At 39.0% G+C, this 17,455-nt stretch overlaps 1 protein-coding gene across 5 annotated transcripts in view; it reads left to right on the forward strand.

Annotated features, from left to right (window-relative positions):
* Positions 1-16,311, forward strand: part of ccna1 (cyclin A1) — a 44,246-nt gene extending 27,935 nt beyond the window's left edge. For all 5 annotated transcript variants that reach the window (XM_062974729.1, XM_008107902.3, XM_003219154.4 and 2 more), the window contains exons 3-9: positions 36-270; positions 578-702; positions 3,137-3,360; positions 5,119-5,323; positions 12,975-13,088; positions 14,603-14,736; positions 16,019-16,311. In XM_062974729.1, the coding sequence (XP_062830799.1) occupies positions 36-270; positions 578-702; positions 3,137-3,360; positions 5,119-5,323; positions 12,975-13,088; positions 14,603-14,736; positions 16,019-16,070 (1,089 nt within the window). In that variant the 3' untranslated portion in view covers positions 16,071-16,311. The remainder of the gene's footprint in view (positions 1-35; positions 271-577; positions 703-3,136; positions 3,361-5,118; positions 5,324-12,974; positions 13,089-14,602; positions 14,737-16,018) is intronic.
* Positions 16,312-17,455: the final 1,144 nt, after the last annotated feature.

Genomic DNA, 17,455 nt, shown 5'->3' on the forward strand with positions numbered 1-17,455 from the left:
GAAGTCCTGTCCTCTCAATACATTTTTTGTTTCAGGGAATGACCATAGTGAAGCATCTCTCTGGAGCTGAAAATGTCTTTCCTGCTACTAGAGAGAGTGTGTTGTCAGTTTGCTTGCCATCTAAACAAGACTTCGATGTTTATGTTGATGATGTGGAAGAGAGGAGCCGGTGTAGCTATATGGCTGTAGAAGAGGTGGAACCCACCATGTGTGAAATCGATAGCAGCGCACTAAAGCCCAATATCCACCTGTTGCTGACTTTGAGTACAGGTAACTTGTTGGGTATTTGGACAAAGTTTTTTAATATCTTAGTGTGTGACTCTTGATTATATTAGATTAGAAATGAGATTGTTAATGCAGCATTGGCATAGTCCCGGTACTGGGTTGCATCCATGAGCACCACTCATCATTGACTATGCTGGCTTGTACTGATGGGAGCTGCAGTTTAACAAGAACCTGAGGACTGCACTTTGCCTACTTCTACCTGAGTTAATGCCTTTTAAGGATAAACTGAAGTGGGTGGCTAACTGTATGCTGTCCCTGGAAATAACTCTTCCTCGATATTTTGGCACTTTAGGATCTCCTATGTCAGTGGATAGGTCTTTGCAGCAACAAAATGAAGAGCTTCGGGATTCCAACATGGATGTCATGAACTTTGTAGAGTATGAGGAAGATATTCACTGCTACTTGAGAGGGGCTGAAGTGAGTAGAATATTTAAGTGTCTTGTCAGATTGGCCAATGGGTTCTGGTTATGTAATGTGCACTCTGTAGGAACTCCGATCATATATGAATGGTGCAGTCTTCTAGGTGTTCCTCTGCATGGCTTTCCTTCCTTATATTGTCTTCCAATAGTATATCCTTCATTTCATTAGCCTTAATGTTGAGACTGAGAGTCTTAGGCCCCATCTACACTGCCATTATACACTCCCTACAACTGCTGTGATTCCGTAGCATTGACCCATGGCAGTTATAGTGGTGTCAACCTGCATTAATTCTCCAGTATAGGTTCGCACACAGAAGAGATGCCGAATAAGAATTCTCTAGGATTCTTAAGCAGGTGAGGTGCATACCATTCAGTCTGGAAGCCTAAAATACTAAAGTCACATGATCATGGAGATGGAAGAGAACGCAAGGGCCATCCAGGAAAAGCACAATTAAATCACCCCTGACAGATGGCTATCCGGCATCTGTTTAAAAACTTCCAGAAAAGGAGATTCCACCACACTCTGACGTATCCCACTGCTGAACAGTTCTGACCATCAGGAAGGTCTTACTAATGTTTAGATGGAATCTTTTTTTCCTACAATTTGAATTCATTGCTCCATAACCTAGTCTATAAAGCAGCAGAAAACAAACTGGTTCCATCTTCAATATGACATCCTTTTAAATGTTTAAATATATGGCTCTCATGTAACCTCGTAACCTTTTCCTCTCCAGGCTAAACACGCCCAGCTTCCTAAGCTCCTTCTCACAAGGCTTGGCTTTCTGACCTTTTACCATTTTGGTCATTCTCCTCCGAACATGTTTCTATCAAGTAGCGATTCTCTGAGCAACTTTGGTTGTTAACAAGTAATTAGCCCAATAGAATCTGACCAGCATTCAGAATGCTACCTGGTGTGTTTTAGTAATAAACACTTAGTAGGATGCATGTGAGTGTCTGCATTGAAATGACTCAGTATTAATTTGTATTCAGGTGCTTGCGTATTCTTAATTCTTAGGTGGTTCTTAGCACTGCCAGATAGAAATCCCTCAGGTTTTAACTGTGCTTTTTGGCTGCTCTTACCTCAGTACAGAACGTTTTGCTTAAGTACAGCTCCTGCCTGTTTTCCTTGCTGGTTCCCCTCCACTGCTTGAGATCATCTTGTATAGTTTTCTTCCAGAGTGATAGCAATTCCATACAGCTTTGGGTTGCCTATGAATTGAAGTGTCCCTCACCCTTTCCTGTTTATTAGACATTAATGAAATATTAAACAGCTCTGTGCTCCAAGTAAAATCTAGTAATGAGAGCACAAGAAGAGCCCTTCTGGATCAGAACAAGGGCCTTCACAGTACCAAGACTTTGCCCAGAGAATACCTATGCACGCAACATTGAAAACAATATTCATGGTGGTGGTTTGTTGCTGCTGTTCTGGGATTTCAAGTTGATTCTGACTTATGGCAACCATGTCATAGAGGGGTTTTTTTGGAAAGATTAATGTAGAGAAAGTTTTCTTGAATCATAAAGAATTTGACTTGTCCAGATTTAACATAGGTTTCCATGGATGAGTAGGAAGAGATCACGGTATATTAAAGTCTTAGTCCAAGATTCAAATCATTAGAACAGACTGGCTTTAATGGTGGTAATCTGTGACTATTCTCAGTAGCAACTGATCTTCCATGAATTTATCCAGCTGCAACTGCAGAGAGTTCTCCACAGTCACTGGGGTTAGAGGTACCAGGTCTCCTACAAAAGTAGAAAGTTTTGTAAATAAAAACATTTTCCCCCTGAGAGAACATCTCTCTAAGAATTCTTTTAAGTCCTGCAGCTGACTCTGTGATCAACTTCTGATGGACCATAGGGTCACACTAGAGAACCTAGAATTTTCTAGAGATACAATTTTAATCAAATCTGCAAAGTCAAACTCACAAACATGGCAGGCCAACTGTAATAGATGTATCCTACATTAATGTATACTTTTAGAGCCAACCAAATTGACAACTATATCTTACAGAATGATCTTCACAGTTTAACTAACTGATATGAGCACATCATGGCTGACTTGTTTTATACTTTTGCAGATGTTGCGCTATTCTCCTTGTGTGATAAGACTATGTTAATATAGACAAGTGATTCCCAACCTTTTTTTGACCAGGGCCTACTTGACCAGGGACTACCAAGAAAAAAAAATCCAGGTCTGCCAAAAGGAGAGGAAATAAAATGAATAAAATAAAATAAAGAGGAAAGGAGTTTGCGGACCAGATTTTTGTTCTCACATCCCACTGCTGGGCTGCGGCCCACAGGATGAGAACCACTGATCTAGACAGATTTTAATCTACTCTGGGCTTAATATAACTTCAGTTCTGTCTATTGTGGGCTGTGTATTAAAACAGTTCATTTGATTTCACTTGTACTGAAAATGAACATTCTCCATGTAGGTGAAATACAAGCCCAAACCATGCTACATGAGGAAGCAGCCTGACATCACTTCAGGAATGCGTGCCATCTTAGTGGACTGGCTGGTGGAAGTTGGAGAGGAATACAAGCTCCAGACAGAGACACTGTATCTTGCGGTGAACTACTTGGACAGGTTTCTTTCTTGCATGTCTGTCCTCAGGGGGAAACTGCAGCTTGTAGGAACAGCAGCAATGCTTGTAGCTGCGTAAGTATGTTTGCATGAATGAGCCAGCTTCTGGCAGATGACAAATAATTTGAGTCACACTGACACTAGTCCAAGTCTACATTGGCAGAGATTTTGCAAGGTTTCAGACACTTTCCCAGTTCTGCTTTGAGATACTGGAGACCAAAATTCAAGATCCTCCTGTCTCCAGTTTGTGTAATGTACCACTGAGCTACAATTATTCCTTGGACAGCCAGATGAGGGGCAGCAACTGGCTTCTCAAGCCCCGTTTGGGGCACAGCCACCCCACAGCAAGCCCAAATACCCATTTTCCCCAGCAGTCCCTCTCAAAATGACACGAGAAAGTGAATTCCCATCACTTTTATAAGAAGCTTCAAATTAAACTTGTAATAGCATGGGGTTCTGCAGTGTTTCTGGTGGTTGAATTGAGTATTTTTATATGTTTTTGTATGGTTAAGGTTTGAAGACAAAAATGCTTGAAAAATCACACTGTTTTTAAAAATTACCAGGGGCTTTCTGGATAGGGGTAGGCTTTAAGAGCTACAAAAGTAGGATTGAGGGTCTGCATGCCTCCCATGAGACACCCTTTGCCCACCTCTTCTTTAGAATTGGGTGTCAAAATGTCAACTTGGGAACATGTTTCCATCTTGGGTAGTGTTTGCACCCTTCCACCTAGTTTCCCAGGCTGTCCTACTTCTCACATATGAAAAAGGTGCTGTTCACTCCTAGCATGGAAAATGAATTAGAAATCTCCAGCTGTTATCTACCAGTGGTTTGCAGGAGAAAATGAAACCTGAGATGTGATGTATAGGGGCTTCCTTTTTTTTTTTTTTTACCTTGAGACCTGCTTATGTCAGTTCTTCCATCTGTATTAAATTTTGCAGGGCACTTATCTAGATACACTTCTACAGTGGATGTTGTTTTCACCAAAACATACAGAAAAAGCAGACATATCAAGAGTTATCTCTAGGACTCTGTTTCTATGAAATTGCCACAAAACAAGAGGAATGGTTAAATACCCCTACCCTATACATAGATCCCCCAGTGGTGCAGTGGATTAAACTGTTGAGCTTAGCAGTTTGAATCTGGGGTTAGCCCCAGCTTATGCCAATTTAGCAGTTTAAAAACTTTCAAATGTGAGTAGAACAATAGGTACTGCTCCATCAGGAAGGTAACGGCACTCCATACAGGCATGCCGGCTACATGCCCTTTGGAGGTGTCTACATACAATGCCAGCTCTTTGGCTTAGGAATGGAGATGAGCACCAATCCCCAGAGTCGGACACGACTAGACTTAATGTCAAGGGGAAACCTTTAACCTTTACTGTATATTAAAGTTGGGCGGCAGGCCTCCTACAGGACTTCAGAAGACCTCATGACCTTACTACAAACCACATATGACTTTTTTTTCCCAAAAATATTTTAAGTTGGTAGTGGTTTTTTGAAAACTCAGAATGAGACTGTTTTACCTTGTCTCCTCACCAACTGTTTTAGGTCCAGGAGTTACCTCTTTTAAAAGAGGACATACTTTCTGGTTTTATAGAGTATTTTCATCAAGACCTAAAACAATCCGCAGGAGTTAAAAACATGGCAAAGGTGCCCCTGGGGTGTGAATTGTTTGAAAAACAAAATTAGGGAGGTTGGAGGCCATTGGCTAGTACCATCAATATGAAATAATGCTGGGAGATTCAGTACAGTAATATCAAAATATAGGAAGGAATCCCAGTCCTGGATTAAGAAATACTATTTCAGCATCCAGGCTTTTTATTTCTCTTCCCAGGAAATATGAAGAAGTCTATCCACCCGAAGTAGATGAGTTTGTGTACATAACGGATGATACCTACAGCAAAAAACAACTCTTGCGAATGGAACATCTGCTCCTCAAAGTGCTAGCTTTTGACTTGACAGTGCCTACTATCAACCAGTTCCTCCTTCAGTATTTACAGAGGCATGGCGTCAGTCTTAAGACTGAGAACTTTGCCAAGGTAAGGATGTCATGTGTACTAAATACTCAGAGAACACCTAGGCAAGAAAAGACATATTGTGTAACTTCCATGACATTACCGTGGTTCTACTCCAGAGAAGGTTATTTTGTTTGCCCGAATAACGCTATGTAACAAAATTTGAACAAAAATGTTACTGGTTTGTAAGAGTTATTTCCTATTTAATTGTGTGATACTTACTTTGAAAGTAGTTGTTATACTCAAAAAACTTTGTTTTTGTGGCCTTTCAATGTGCCATTTTTAACCTTTCATATGCCATTTTAACTGTTTTACATGTTTTTATGATAGAAACAATTAGGAAATTACATGTATAACCCAGGAACAAAAATTGTGTTGCATAGTTTAATTAGATTCAAAGTATCCACAGACTGAATATCACCAAATTTTTCATAAGCCTCTCTAGGTCCTCCAGTATGATTCTATAGTATGCTTCCAGCCCAGATATAGTAAACATATAAGGGTCACTATTATTCACAGTTTCGGGTATCCATGGGGATTTGAGACACATCCCCTGCGGATATGGGGATCCTATTCTATACAACAAATTAATGCTTTGACTAAGTATTAATACAATTTCAATCTAGCTTTCCTGTATTTATGATCAATACTTAGCTATTATGCAGACAGAACAGGTATGCAACCATTCTGTTGGGGTTCCCAATAGGCAGATGGGCCCAAAAACCACAATCCATGGAATACATCAGCCAGTGAGTATGGTTTTTCAGGAATTTAGAAATTGTGGTCCATAAAGGAACTTTTTTCATTTGTGCTTTCAATGGTGGTTGGGTGGCGATATCAAGATGGCAGTGAATAAGGGGAGTCTTATAAATTTAACTTATTTCTTAAAATATATCAAGAGCTCAGTGCAGTTTACAATAAAACTGAGCTAAGACAATAATAACAAATCATTTAAAATACTAAAATATATTAAACCATTTATCACTTACAACCAGACAATCTAAAACTGGTTGAAACAATTTAAAATAACTGTGGTCAAATAAAACCAGTTAGTCCCCAAAGGCTTTAACAAAAAGCCATGTTTTGACTTGTTGTTGGAATGATGCCACTCTTGGTCCTCCGCAGGCAGTATATTGACCCATGGCGCCACCACAGAGGAAGCACCATGTCCACCAATAGTCTATTGTCCCCAGTGATGGGACATAAAGGAGAACACCCCCAGCAAAGCTCTATTCTTGGGCATGCATATATAATGGAGGGACTCCATTGATGCTATTTAAGGCTTTAAATATCATCATCAGCAGTTTGCAATCAGATTAAAAGCATATTGGTAGGCAGTGCTATTTTTTTAATACCAGTGTTGTGTGGCTTCAGTAAGTTCACCAAGGTGCAGTCAGCCCTCCAAAATCTCTGGGTTAAAGGTACAGGACTCGCATGACAGTAGAAAAAAAGTGAATGAAGGCACTGGTTTATTTTTTTTTCTTATGAGAGATTGCCTCATCTCTAGGTCCTTCTGCACAATTCTCTGATCAATTTCTGCTTCACATTGATCATGATGTCCAGCAGAAGGAGATTATGATCACTGGAGGATGCTAGAGAGAAGATAGTAATCAAATCCACAAATAATCAAACCTGCAAAAGGTGTTCCATCTAGGAATCTCCAGATCATTGGTTCTCAACCTGGGGTCCCCAGATGTTTTTGGTCTTCATCTCCCAGAAATCCTAGCAGCTAGTAAACTGGCTGGGATTTCTGGGAGTTGTAGGCCTAAACACCTGGGGTCCCACAGGTTGAGAGCCACTTCTCGAGATCCTCCTGTTTGACTCAAAGGTCAACGTCTGGTAGAAGTTTATTGTAGAGTTGCTCTGGAGGACCTAGAAATTCAGTGAAATAACATTTTAACCAGATCCACAGAAGTCAAACCTGCAAAGAAATGTACATTGTTTTTTTTTTTTAATTTTTTTATTGTTGTTTTGTCATCTTATCCCACTCCCACCCTCCCACCCTCCCCTCCTTGTACATACACTTTATACAACAAACTACAGAAGTTACATTTGAAATATCAATCTCAATCTTAATTTTTCCACTCCACATCTTAGTACATTCTCTAAATAGTTCTTAACTGGTTCCCACATCCCCTTGATTATTGCAATATTTTCAATTTTATCTATATTATTCCATTTGCAATTTGTGATTTCTACATTTAACATATCAATTATATACTTATACCAATTCGTCAGAGTCCATTTTGTTTTATCTTTCCAACCGCTCACTAAAACAATTTGTGCACATGCTATTAATTTGTCAATCATTTTTTCTTTTTGTATATTCTTCACTTCTGTTATCCTTGCATGTAGTACATTTCTATTAACTATTACTATTTGTAGATTTAGCATTCTATTGATTTCTCCTTCAATCATTCTCCAGTATTCTTGCACCCGATCGCACTCCCATATCATATGATTGAACACCCCTCTTTGTTCACAACCGTGCCAACACCTATCTTTCATCCCTGGTAAAAACCGTGAAAGTTGTGCAGGAGTTCTGTACCATTTTTGTAACATTTTCCTTCTTGCTTCCCTTAATACATTGTACTTTTCTTTTGCTATATTACTTATTTCCCTTTGTATATCTTCCCTCTCAATTTCCATGTCCATTCTCCATGTTTGGAAAATTTCCTCTACTATTTCTTCTTTTACCGTTATAATTTGTTCATACAGATCTCCTGCCACCTTCTTTTCCTCTCTCAAACATTTCCTAATCGCCTTCTCAAATGGACTGTCCTGTTCTCTAATTTTTTCTCTCAATCTAAAAATTTCCTGTCTTATAGCCCAGCTTTGAATCCAATTCCCTGATCCTATCCAATTCTGAATTTCTTTTTGTTCTACAGGGTCTCCATCTATTGTGTACAAATCCTCCACTAACCTTTTCCCTCTACTTTCAATTGATCTCAATGTTCTGCCTATAATTTCGTTGTTATTGTAATTAATTTGCCATATAGTTGCCATCTTATTCTCATTGCCTGGACTTAGCTTCTTCTTTCTTTTTTTCCACACTTTTATTGTTCCTTTAAAAGGTTCCTTAAATTCTGCTTCTTCTCTCCTACTCCATTCCCTAAATATTATTTCTTTTTCTTTAGTATTATTTATTATCTTCTCCATATTTGCCCATTTTTTTTAGTATACTGTATTTCCAATAATCTTTGGATTTGAAACGCATCGTGATAGACTTCTAAACTTGGAATCCCCCAGCCTCCCTCTTCCTCTTTTGCATTTAACCATTTGTCCCTTATTCTGGGCCTTTTTCCTCCGACTGCCCATTTTCTTATTCTCCTGTCCCATGTCTTTAGTGTCTTCCTATCTACTGTGTTCGGTAATGTTTGAAATAAATATGTCAATTTTGGTATTATGAACATTTTTAGTGCCCTTATTCTGTCCACTCTTGTTAATGTTTTTCCTTCCCAATTCTTAAACTGTTTCTCTATTACCTTCCATTTTTGTTTATAATTCCCCTTGACTATACTCTTTGGGTTTTTATATATCCATACTCCTAAGTATTTCAGCTTCTTTAATCCTAATCTTAACCCTGATATTTTCCTAATCTCCAGTTGTTCCCTTGGTGGGGTATTAAGACATAGTATCTCTGACTTTTTAATATTAACGAATAGTCCTGATATATTTTTAAATTCTTCCAGTTTTTTAATAATATCTTTTACCATAATTAACGGTTGACTTGTAATAATCATTGCATCATCGGCAAAGAAATTAAGCCTTATTTCTTCCTTTTGTCCTCCTCCCTTTTCTATTTTGTACCCTGTCCAATTGGTGCTATTCCTGATACTTTCAGCTAGCATTTCTATCGCTATTACAAATAAAGTGGGGGATAATGGACAACCTTGTTTTGTACCATTTAAAATTGGTATCTCTCCTGTCCTTCCATTATTCACCCTTATTTTTGCTTTACAGTTGCTGTACAATTGTTGCAGCGTTTTGCAAAAGTTTTCCCCCATATTCAACTGTTGACATAATCTTAACAGATAATTGTGATTGACTTTATCAAATGCTTTGTAAACATCCAATTTGAGAATTCCCATTTTTTTCTTATTCGAATTTGCATGATTCATTGCAATTACTACATTTTTTATTGGATCCCCAATTTTTCTTCCCTTCACAAATCCATATTGATCCTCTTTGATTATTTTTGGCATTATTGTTTCCAATCTTTTTGCTAAAATTTTTGTAAATATTTTATAATCTTGATTGCATAGACTAATGGGTCTGTATGACCCTGGTTGTGTTAAATCTCTCCCCTTTTTGGGTATAGTTATAATTTCTGATACTTTCCATGTTAGGGGGACTTTTTGCTTAGTGTATATTTCATTGAACAATTCTGTTAGGTGTGGTGCCAACTCTTCCATAAATGCTTTATAATATTCTGCTGGAAATCCATCTGGCCCTGGTGACTTGCCTCCCTTTAACCCTTTAATTGCCCTTATTGTTTCCTCTTGCGTTATTGGTTGGTTTAATAACTCTCTGTCTTCCTCTGCAATTTTTTCTCTGATATTTAAGTTCCCTTGCATTACCCTCTCTTCCTTATATAGATTTTTATAATATTTTGCCATTATCTCCCTAATCTTACTTTGCTCCTCTTGTTCTTTCCCATTTTCATCTTTCAATCTCTTTATCCATGTTTTTTCTTTTTTCTTTTTCAAATAGTAAGCCATCCTCTTCATTGATTTTATATTCCAACTTTGGGAATAGCTTTTAACGTATAGATATTTATTTATTATATTCCTTTCCTCAAATGCTTCTAATTGGTTTTTTTTCTCCTTTAGCTCTCTCCAAATCTGTCTATCCTTAGTCCTTTTATGTTTGTCTTGCAGGGTTTCTATTTCTTTTATTCTCTTATCCTGTTCATTCCTCCATCTTCTTCTAAGATTTACCTCTAAACTTATACAGTGACCCCTTATCACTGCCTTACTTGCATCCCAAATTATATCTTTAGTTACTTGTCCATTGTCATTGGTCTCAAAATACTTATTTATTTCTTTCCTAATTGTTTCATATTCTTCCCCTCTACTGTTTAAAACTGTGTTATATCTCCAGGTTCTTTCTTTTCTTTCTATTTCTAATTTTACTTTTACTCTTAATGGTGCATGATCCGATAAATGTATTGGAAGTGTTTTTGCTTCTAGAATCACTGATTGGTTTGTATTTTTCCCCAGAATATAATCTATTTTGCTATATGTGTCATGTCTTCCCGAGTAATATGTCCATCTATTATTCTCTGGTTCCCCTTCTAATAAATCATTCATGTTGTATTCCCTTATATTTAACTTTCTATTACTATTTTGCCTTGTTGTTACCAATTCCAGGTTATAATCTCCTGCACAATACACTTCTCCTTGTGCAAACTTATCAATTTCCCCAAATAGCTTTTTTAAATACTTTTTTTGATTTTTGTTTGGGGCATATATACACACTAAAGTGATTCTAATTTTTTCAATTTTCCCTTTAATCATTACCCATCTCCCATCTGAATCCCTTTTTACCATTTCCACTTGGAAGTCTATTGTATTTTTAATTAAAATTGCCACACCCCGTGCTCTATTTGAACCTCTCGATTCATACACCTGTCCCCAAATCCTATCATTAAATAATGGAGTATGGTCCTTTCTCTTATGACATTCTTGTAAAAGCAGAATGCCAACTTTATAATCCTTTACCATTTTCATAACTTTTGCCCTTCTTTGTGGAGTTGATAAACCATTAACATTATGAGACATTATTACTACTTCACCCATAACCAGGTATTATTTGCATTTACCCTCCTGTAGTTTCTTTCCCCTGTCTGCTTGTCTTCCCATCCTCCCCCATGCCCCCCAGAGTCCAGACCTCTCCCTCCTCCCATCAGAGGGAGACCTGAAAGAGTTTTCCCTTTGTTCTCTTCCATTCCCAGACTCCCTCCCACCGGTGACTGCGTTGCCATCCACTGCTCTCCCCTCCTGCATCATCTTTTACCCCTTTAACCCCATTTGTCCAAATTTCATTATTCCACAAATGTTAGGCTGTTCATTCTTAAGTCTCTGTACTAGATCTCGTTTCAATTCTTCTATTCTCCTCTCTAATTTTCTGTTTTTTAAGATCTCTTAATTGTTTTTCTATAGATTTAATTTGTTCTAAATCCAGGTCCTTCAAATTCCTTAAAGTTCTCTTTTCTTCCCTGTCCTTTGGATCTCCCATTGCAAATAGACTCTGAAGTAAGTCTGTCTCTGTTGGTCCGCCTCTCTCTGCAGTCTCCAGCTCCCTCGATGCTTCTTGTCCAGTCGGCTTGTCCTTGGTCTTATCTGATTCCTCCTCCAGACCGTCTGTTTCTTTTCCGTCTGTATCCAGTTTTAACTGTTTAAGCATTTTCCTCCCACTTTCCAAGTCGGAAGCTTTATATAATTTATTGTCTTTATATACAATTAGGGTGGCTGGAAAAGCCCAGGTATAACGTTGTCCTTTCCTTTCCAAAGTTCCTGTAATTTCCCTCATTTCTGCTCTCTTTCCCAATGTCTCTGAAGATAAATCCAGGAGTGGCCATACTTTACTGCCAGCCAAGGTCAGGTTCTTCATTTTCCTCAATTTTCGATAAACAATGTCCCTTTCAGCCTCCCTTGTGAACCGTATCAAAATATCCTTGGGTTTCCTGCCTCCTCTGAAAGCCCAATGTATCCTCTCGATTCCTTGCGATGGGACCTGAGCATTTGTTGCAAGCCACTCAGCTATAACTCCCTTCAGATTCTCCTTTATCTGAAGACTCTCTCCTGCTGCTCTCAAACGCAGATTGGCTCTTCGGGATCTGTCCTCGAGGTCAGCAACTTTATCTAGAAGTTTTCTATTAATGTCTCTCAGAGTGATTAATTCACCTTTTTGTCTTCTGATCTCCGCTGCTGCCTCCTTAAACTTTTCTTGGCATTCTTCCACTTTATTCTCTATCAGCCCGAGTTTGCTATTAATTTGTGTGATTTGCTCTCTTGTCTGCTCATTTCCCTGTCTTAAAATCTCCATGTTTAATTTAAGATGTTCCAATGTAGTTATAATTTTGTTCAATTTTTCTTCCTCCCCTTCCTTCTCCTTTCTGTCCGCCATACTCACAGTTGTCCGAACTTCTGTTTGGATTCTGAGATTTATGGCTTCAGTCACCTTTGATTGTGACCTCCCAGCCTTCTCTCTTTTCTCCTTTGATCCGGACTCCAGTTAAGGAGAGATTTATGACCCTTTATGGGCTTTTTGAGGCTTTAATTGCCTTTATAGTTAGGAGAGCAATTAGGCACGTCTACTCTCGTTGACGCATGCGCAGCTCCCCCCAAGAAATGTACATTGTGAATTGCTGTTATGCAGCATAAAATCACCCATGTGCTTTGCCATATTGTGATACGTTAATATTCAGTAATGCTGGCTGTGTAATGAGAGCATATCATAACTCTGCTGATGGATATCAACTCTATGTAGAGTTTTCTTTAAAAAAATAAAGGTCATAGCAGTTTACTAAATAAATAAACAGGTAGCTTGTACTTAAATGTCAATACTCGATACTGTGCTGGATGATGGTCTATATGGATACTTAAAGATGAGCTTCTTGAATCTCTGCTGATTTCCTCACTGTTCAAACAGTACACAATTCCCTTCCCAGTACGTAGCAGAACTGAGTCTCCTCGAAGTTGATCCTTTCCTGAAGTACCTTCCTTCCCAAATGGCAGCTGCTGCTTATTGCCTGGCAAACTACACTGTGAATAGGCATTTCTGGGTAAGCCTTTCAAATACAGTGGTGGGAGTTCAGATTTAAAATTGGTTGTGCGGTTTTTGAGGAATTTGCAAGACTGAAAGGCTTCCACTTCATGCTTTAGCTGCATGTAATTGGCTTGCTTTAGCATCTTTAGCAAAAATGGCTGATGCAACAGAAATATCCACCTTTCTAACAAAATAAATTCCTGTCTTTTCACACTCAGGAGACTGTAACACTGTAAAGCTAATAAAACTATTAAAAACTCCAATGAGAGCTTCCAGAGTTGAGAAACAACTCACTGCCATTTTAATTCAATTGAATGTTCATGTATTTTTGTTGTTATTGCTCCAGTTTAAAATATATCAACTGCACTGCTGTAAACAGCATGTTTGCTGACGCCTTGTCCCAGTAGGAACATGTCCGCCTTGAGTCCCCCCAGGGGTTGAGAAAGGCGGGATATAAATATGGTAAATAAATGTTGATATCTTCCTTGTTGTGAAGTAAAATCTGGATGCTAGAAGGGTATGAAATCTTTGCAATGCAAAACTGTTATAGCAACACATTTCTCCAAAGCCCTCCTGCTATCCTATGACCTCATCAAACAGGGCTTGGGAAGGATTGGCACACTGTCCATCCCACAACATGACTGGACTTACGGTGGACTTCTGGTGAAGGTCCCACCCACAACTGAAGTGGAAGAGTTGTATGACGCTTCCCTCCAAACACAGGAGCCTGCCCGTGTTGTGCTTTTGGGCCGCTCGGGGCAATGCTTCCACTGTGTGGTGGGGGAAGCATTGCTGTGTTGGAGCAGTGCACAAGGTGATGGAGTTTCTTCTCCTGCCTGCTGTTTCACCACGCTTTCTGGCAAAATGACATTTGGGGGGGGGGGGCTCCCCCTATGATAAAGTCACTAGTCGATATTTCTTTTCTTTTTTTTCAGAGATTTTATTTTTGCACTGGGGATTTTCCCAACATAATGTGGGGAAGAAAATAGAGATTATATGAGCATAACTAGGGAAGGTCTGCTCAACAGGAGCTAGGTTTTACTGTTAGAAATTCAGCAAAGCTGTTCGGCATTGCGCTTGTTTTGACTTGAAATAGGAGTATTAAGTAAAGATTGGAAATGTGAATGTTCTGGGCTGTCAGAATATACAAGATTGTGGGATTCTGAGAATTGCTATATACATGTCAATATAATATTTCTTGTTTTGCCAAAACCCAGGACATCTTGCTAAAAAAAAAAGTTGCAGGCATGACCCTACTCATCCCCATGAGAATTGTACTAGCAGGCTAGTAACAGGGACATTTTCACTTCCTTGTCCATTTCCAATCTCAATCTGCAAAGGAGTGCAAAAATGGGATCACTAATATAAGCTTGGTGTGAAAGAGTTAGCTTATATTAGTGATCCCATTTTTGCACTCCTTTGCAGATGGTAAAGCCCTAATTTATTACAGCAGGTTAATCGTTTGACATAGGAATCGTTCTTTTTTTCCATGTGCATTAAAGATTTGCTCGCTCTCTTTTCCCCAATTAGCCTGAAGCCCTTGCTGTGTTCACCGGATACTCACTGAGTGAGATCGTGCCCTGTCTAAGTGACCTGCACAGAGCATGCCTTGAAGCTCCTCATTGGCAACAGCAAGCAATAAGAGAGAAATACAAGCTGGCAAAGTAAGTGATTGGGTCAGAAGCTAATAGCTTCCTGCCCTCCTTGCCACGGCTTCCTTTGAAACTGTGATTGATGGGAGTAAAGCTAGAGGAGGGATAAAGCTGGTCAGAGCGGGTTTGCTGCTTTGGTATGGAAGCTCTTCAGACTGATAGTTGGGAGGTCTCTTCAAAACAAATAGATTTATTCCAGCACAACCCTTTGTGGGTTACAGTCTGCTTGCTCAGATGCATGAGGGGTAATGCTTGAGCTTTGGTGAGAGATCCCCAGTATATGGAAGAAAGGACAGGATCAGGACAAACTGGGTGCAGAATCTAACCATTATAAGAACACTGCCCATTCAAAAGCATTTTGGCAATAATTAAAGCAGTTATAACATATGGGCAGGATACATGTAATCCTATATGTGTACATATGTATTCTCTCTTCATCTCTCAGTTGCACAAAGAATAACTGATTTTAACATATATAAAACAATCTGTTTAATGTTACTTTATGCCACTTTATCCCTAGTCATGGAGAAAAGTAAGTTGCCAGTCAGGATAATAAAACTGCCCCATAATGACTGCTGAAGAGCCTGTTCAGATATCCTATCTGCTGTAGAGTATGACTTCCGTATCTCTGAGACCAATCCCTGTGGTTTCACCTACCTACATCTGACAAAATATGTCCTCTAGGGATTTTCTAGATCTTCCAGGAAATTCTACGGAAGCCACTGTAGCATCAGGTTGGAGGGCATAGAAAATTCCTTGTGAGGATAACTTTCTTGGAATTTTCTAGGACCTCTAGGTAGCTCTATGGTAACTTCCAGTGGAAGTCATTCCTTTCAATTGGGTTCACCATTATCCACAGTTTTGTTGTTTCCACTTTAAGTTCAGGAATGTATCCCTCATATATATGGGGGTCATACTTTATTGTCAATAATTATTTGAAAAGGGTTTTCTTTAAATAGTGGAGTTTATCCATTGAGCATGGGGTCACTGATACCCAATAATCAGATCCTGGGATATAGGGCGTGGCTGGAAGGGCTCTAAGAGATATTCATTGAAAAGCTATAGCAAAATGTGCTGCAGGATGTTCCGCAAAAAACAAAGTTTTTGCAGTTCAGTAAACTTTTCCCATGTTTTTATGGTAGAACCAATTAGGAAATGACATGTATAACCCAGGAACAAAAAACATGTTATATCGTGTAAGCCTTTGAAACAATTGGACTTAAAGAGGCAGCTGAGGCATTATTGATTTGAGATCACCTGCTTCCTTTGATAAATGGCTTATTTCTTTTTCCAGGTATTTGGAAGTATCCCTCCTGGAGCCTCCACTCATTCTCCCTCTACAGTGAATGCCAACGTGACAATTAACCACAACAGCACTTACCTCCCGATCAATAGAGTTGATCTGGCCAATTAGTATTGCTTTTTTTTAAAATAGGGCACTGCAGGCCACGTGTCGAATCTCCTGCTTAATCTATTTTTAGATAATTTTCTTAGTGTACAGCTGTAATTCATTTGCAAGGACTCAGAACTGTAGTTTTAACATTAACTAAATGCCATTTTAATAAACATCATTTTCTTATAAAAATATCTCAGACCTTCAAAAGAACTAGAAACATTAATTTGTGTGTATGATTTTTAAAAGTACTTCCTGACAAAATGAATTATGCATTCTGAACCAGAAAGCTATGCCCATCTCGACTGTTTTGGTCAGTCACCTCTGAAGAATGGCAGTTCGTAGAATGAATACTAAATTTGCCATCAGAATAAAGTTTAGAAATGTCACCTAGAGACTTTTTAAAAGCTTATCTGCAGTCATTCCCCCTCCAGCCCCAAGTCTGTGAGAGTGGGCAGATGCCAAATACAATTCTCAGTACATGCACCAGTCTGCTACTTTGTGCTCTGGGAAGCCCCATAACACACTTGCTTTTCTACAGCAGAGACACACTTATTAGAGGCTGGTGGCACTGCTGGAGGAGACCATCAGGTGGAGGGTTCCTCGACACTGACATGAATGGTAATATCAGGATGTCTCTTTCTCATTACATATATAGAATTGGGCAATTTATTTTAATATGTCATTGTGGGACCTACAAAAGAACTGACTTAAGAATTCCAAAATATGCTGCTAGGGACTGAGCGCTGCACCCTTTTAAAGCTCTGAATCGCTAATCTGCTTTTGGAAGTCTGACTCAACTTCATTTAATGTTCTTATCTAAATTCTGATCTCTGCTAGGATTGTTAAGGCCTGTAAATAGCACGGTAAAACAAGATAGTTAGAGACTGGATAATATCTCATCTGTCAATCTAATACATGCAATCTAGAGGACTGTTGACAGTGTCTTGGTTGGTAACTTCCAGCTTGGGCAGTCCTTATGTCTAGTCCTAAGTTAAATATGTCCAGTCCTTACATCTGGTCCTAGGAGTCAGTGAGAATATTTCTCCCTCCCATGTTTCTTCTTTTTTTTAACTTGAGGCATATTCTCATTATTATGTCCAATTCTCCCTCTTCTGCTTGTTGTTGCACTAACTGCCACAGCCGTTTCTCCAGTATGTCCATGCATAGGTAAAGGTAAAGGTTTTCCCCTGACATTAAGTCTAGTTGTGTCCAACTGGGGGTTGGTGCTCATCTCCATTTCTAAGCCGAAGAGCTGGTGTTGTCCATAGACACCTACAAGGTCTTATGAGCAGCATGACTGCATGGAGTGCCATTACCTTCCTGCTGGAGCGGTAC

This window comes from Anolis carolinensis, chromosome 3, assembly GCF_035594765.1.
Source record: "Anolis carolinensis isolate JA03-04 chromosome 3, rAnoCar3.1.pri, whole genome shotgun sequence".
Classification (NCBI taxonomy): domain Eukaryota; kingdom Metazoa; phylum Chordata; class Lepidosauria; order Squamata; family Dactyloidae; genus Anolis; species Anolis carolinensis.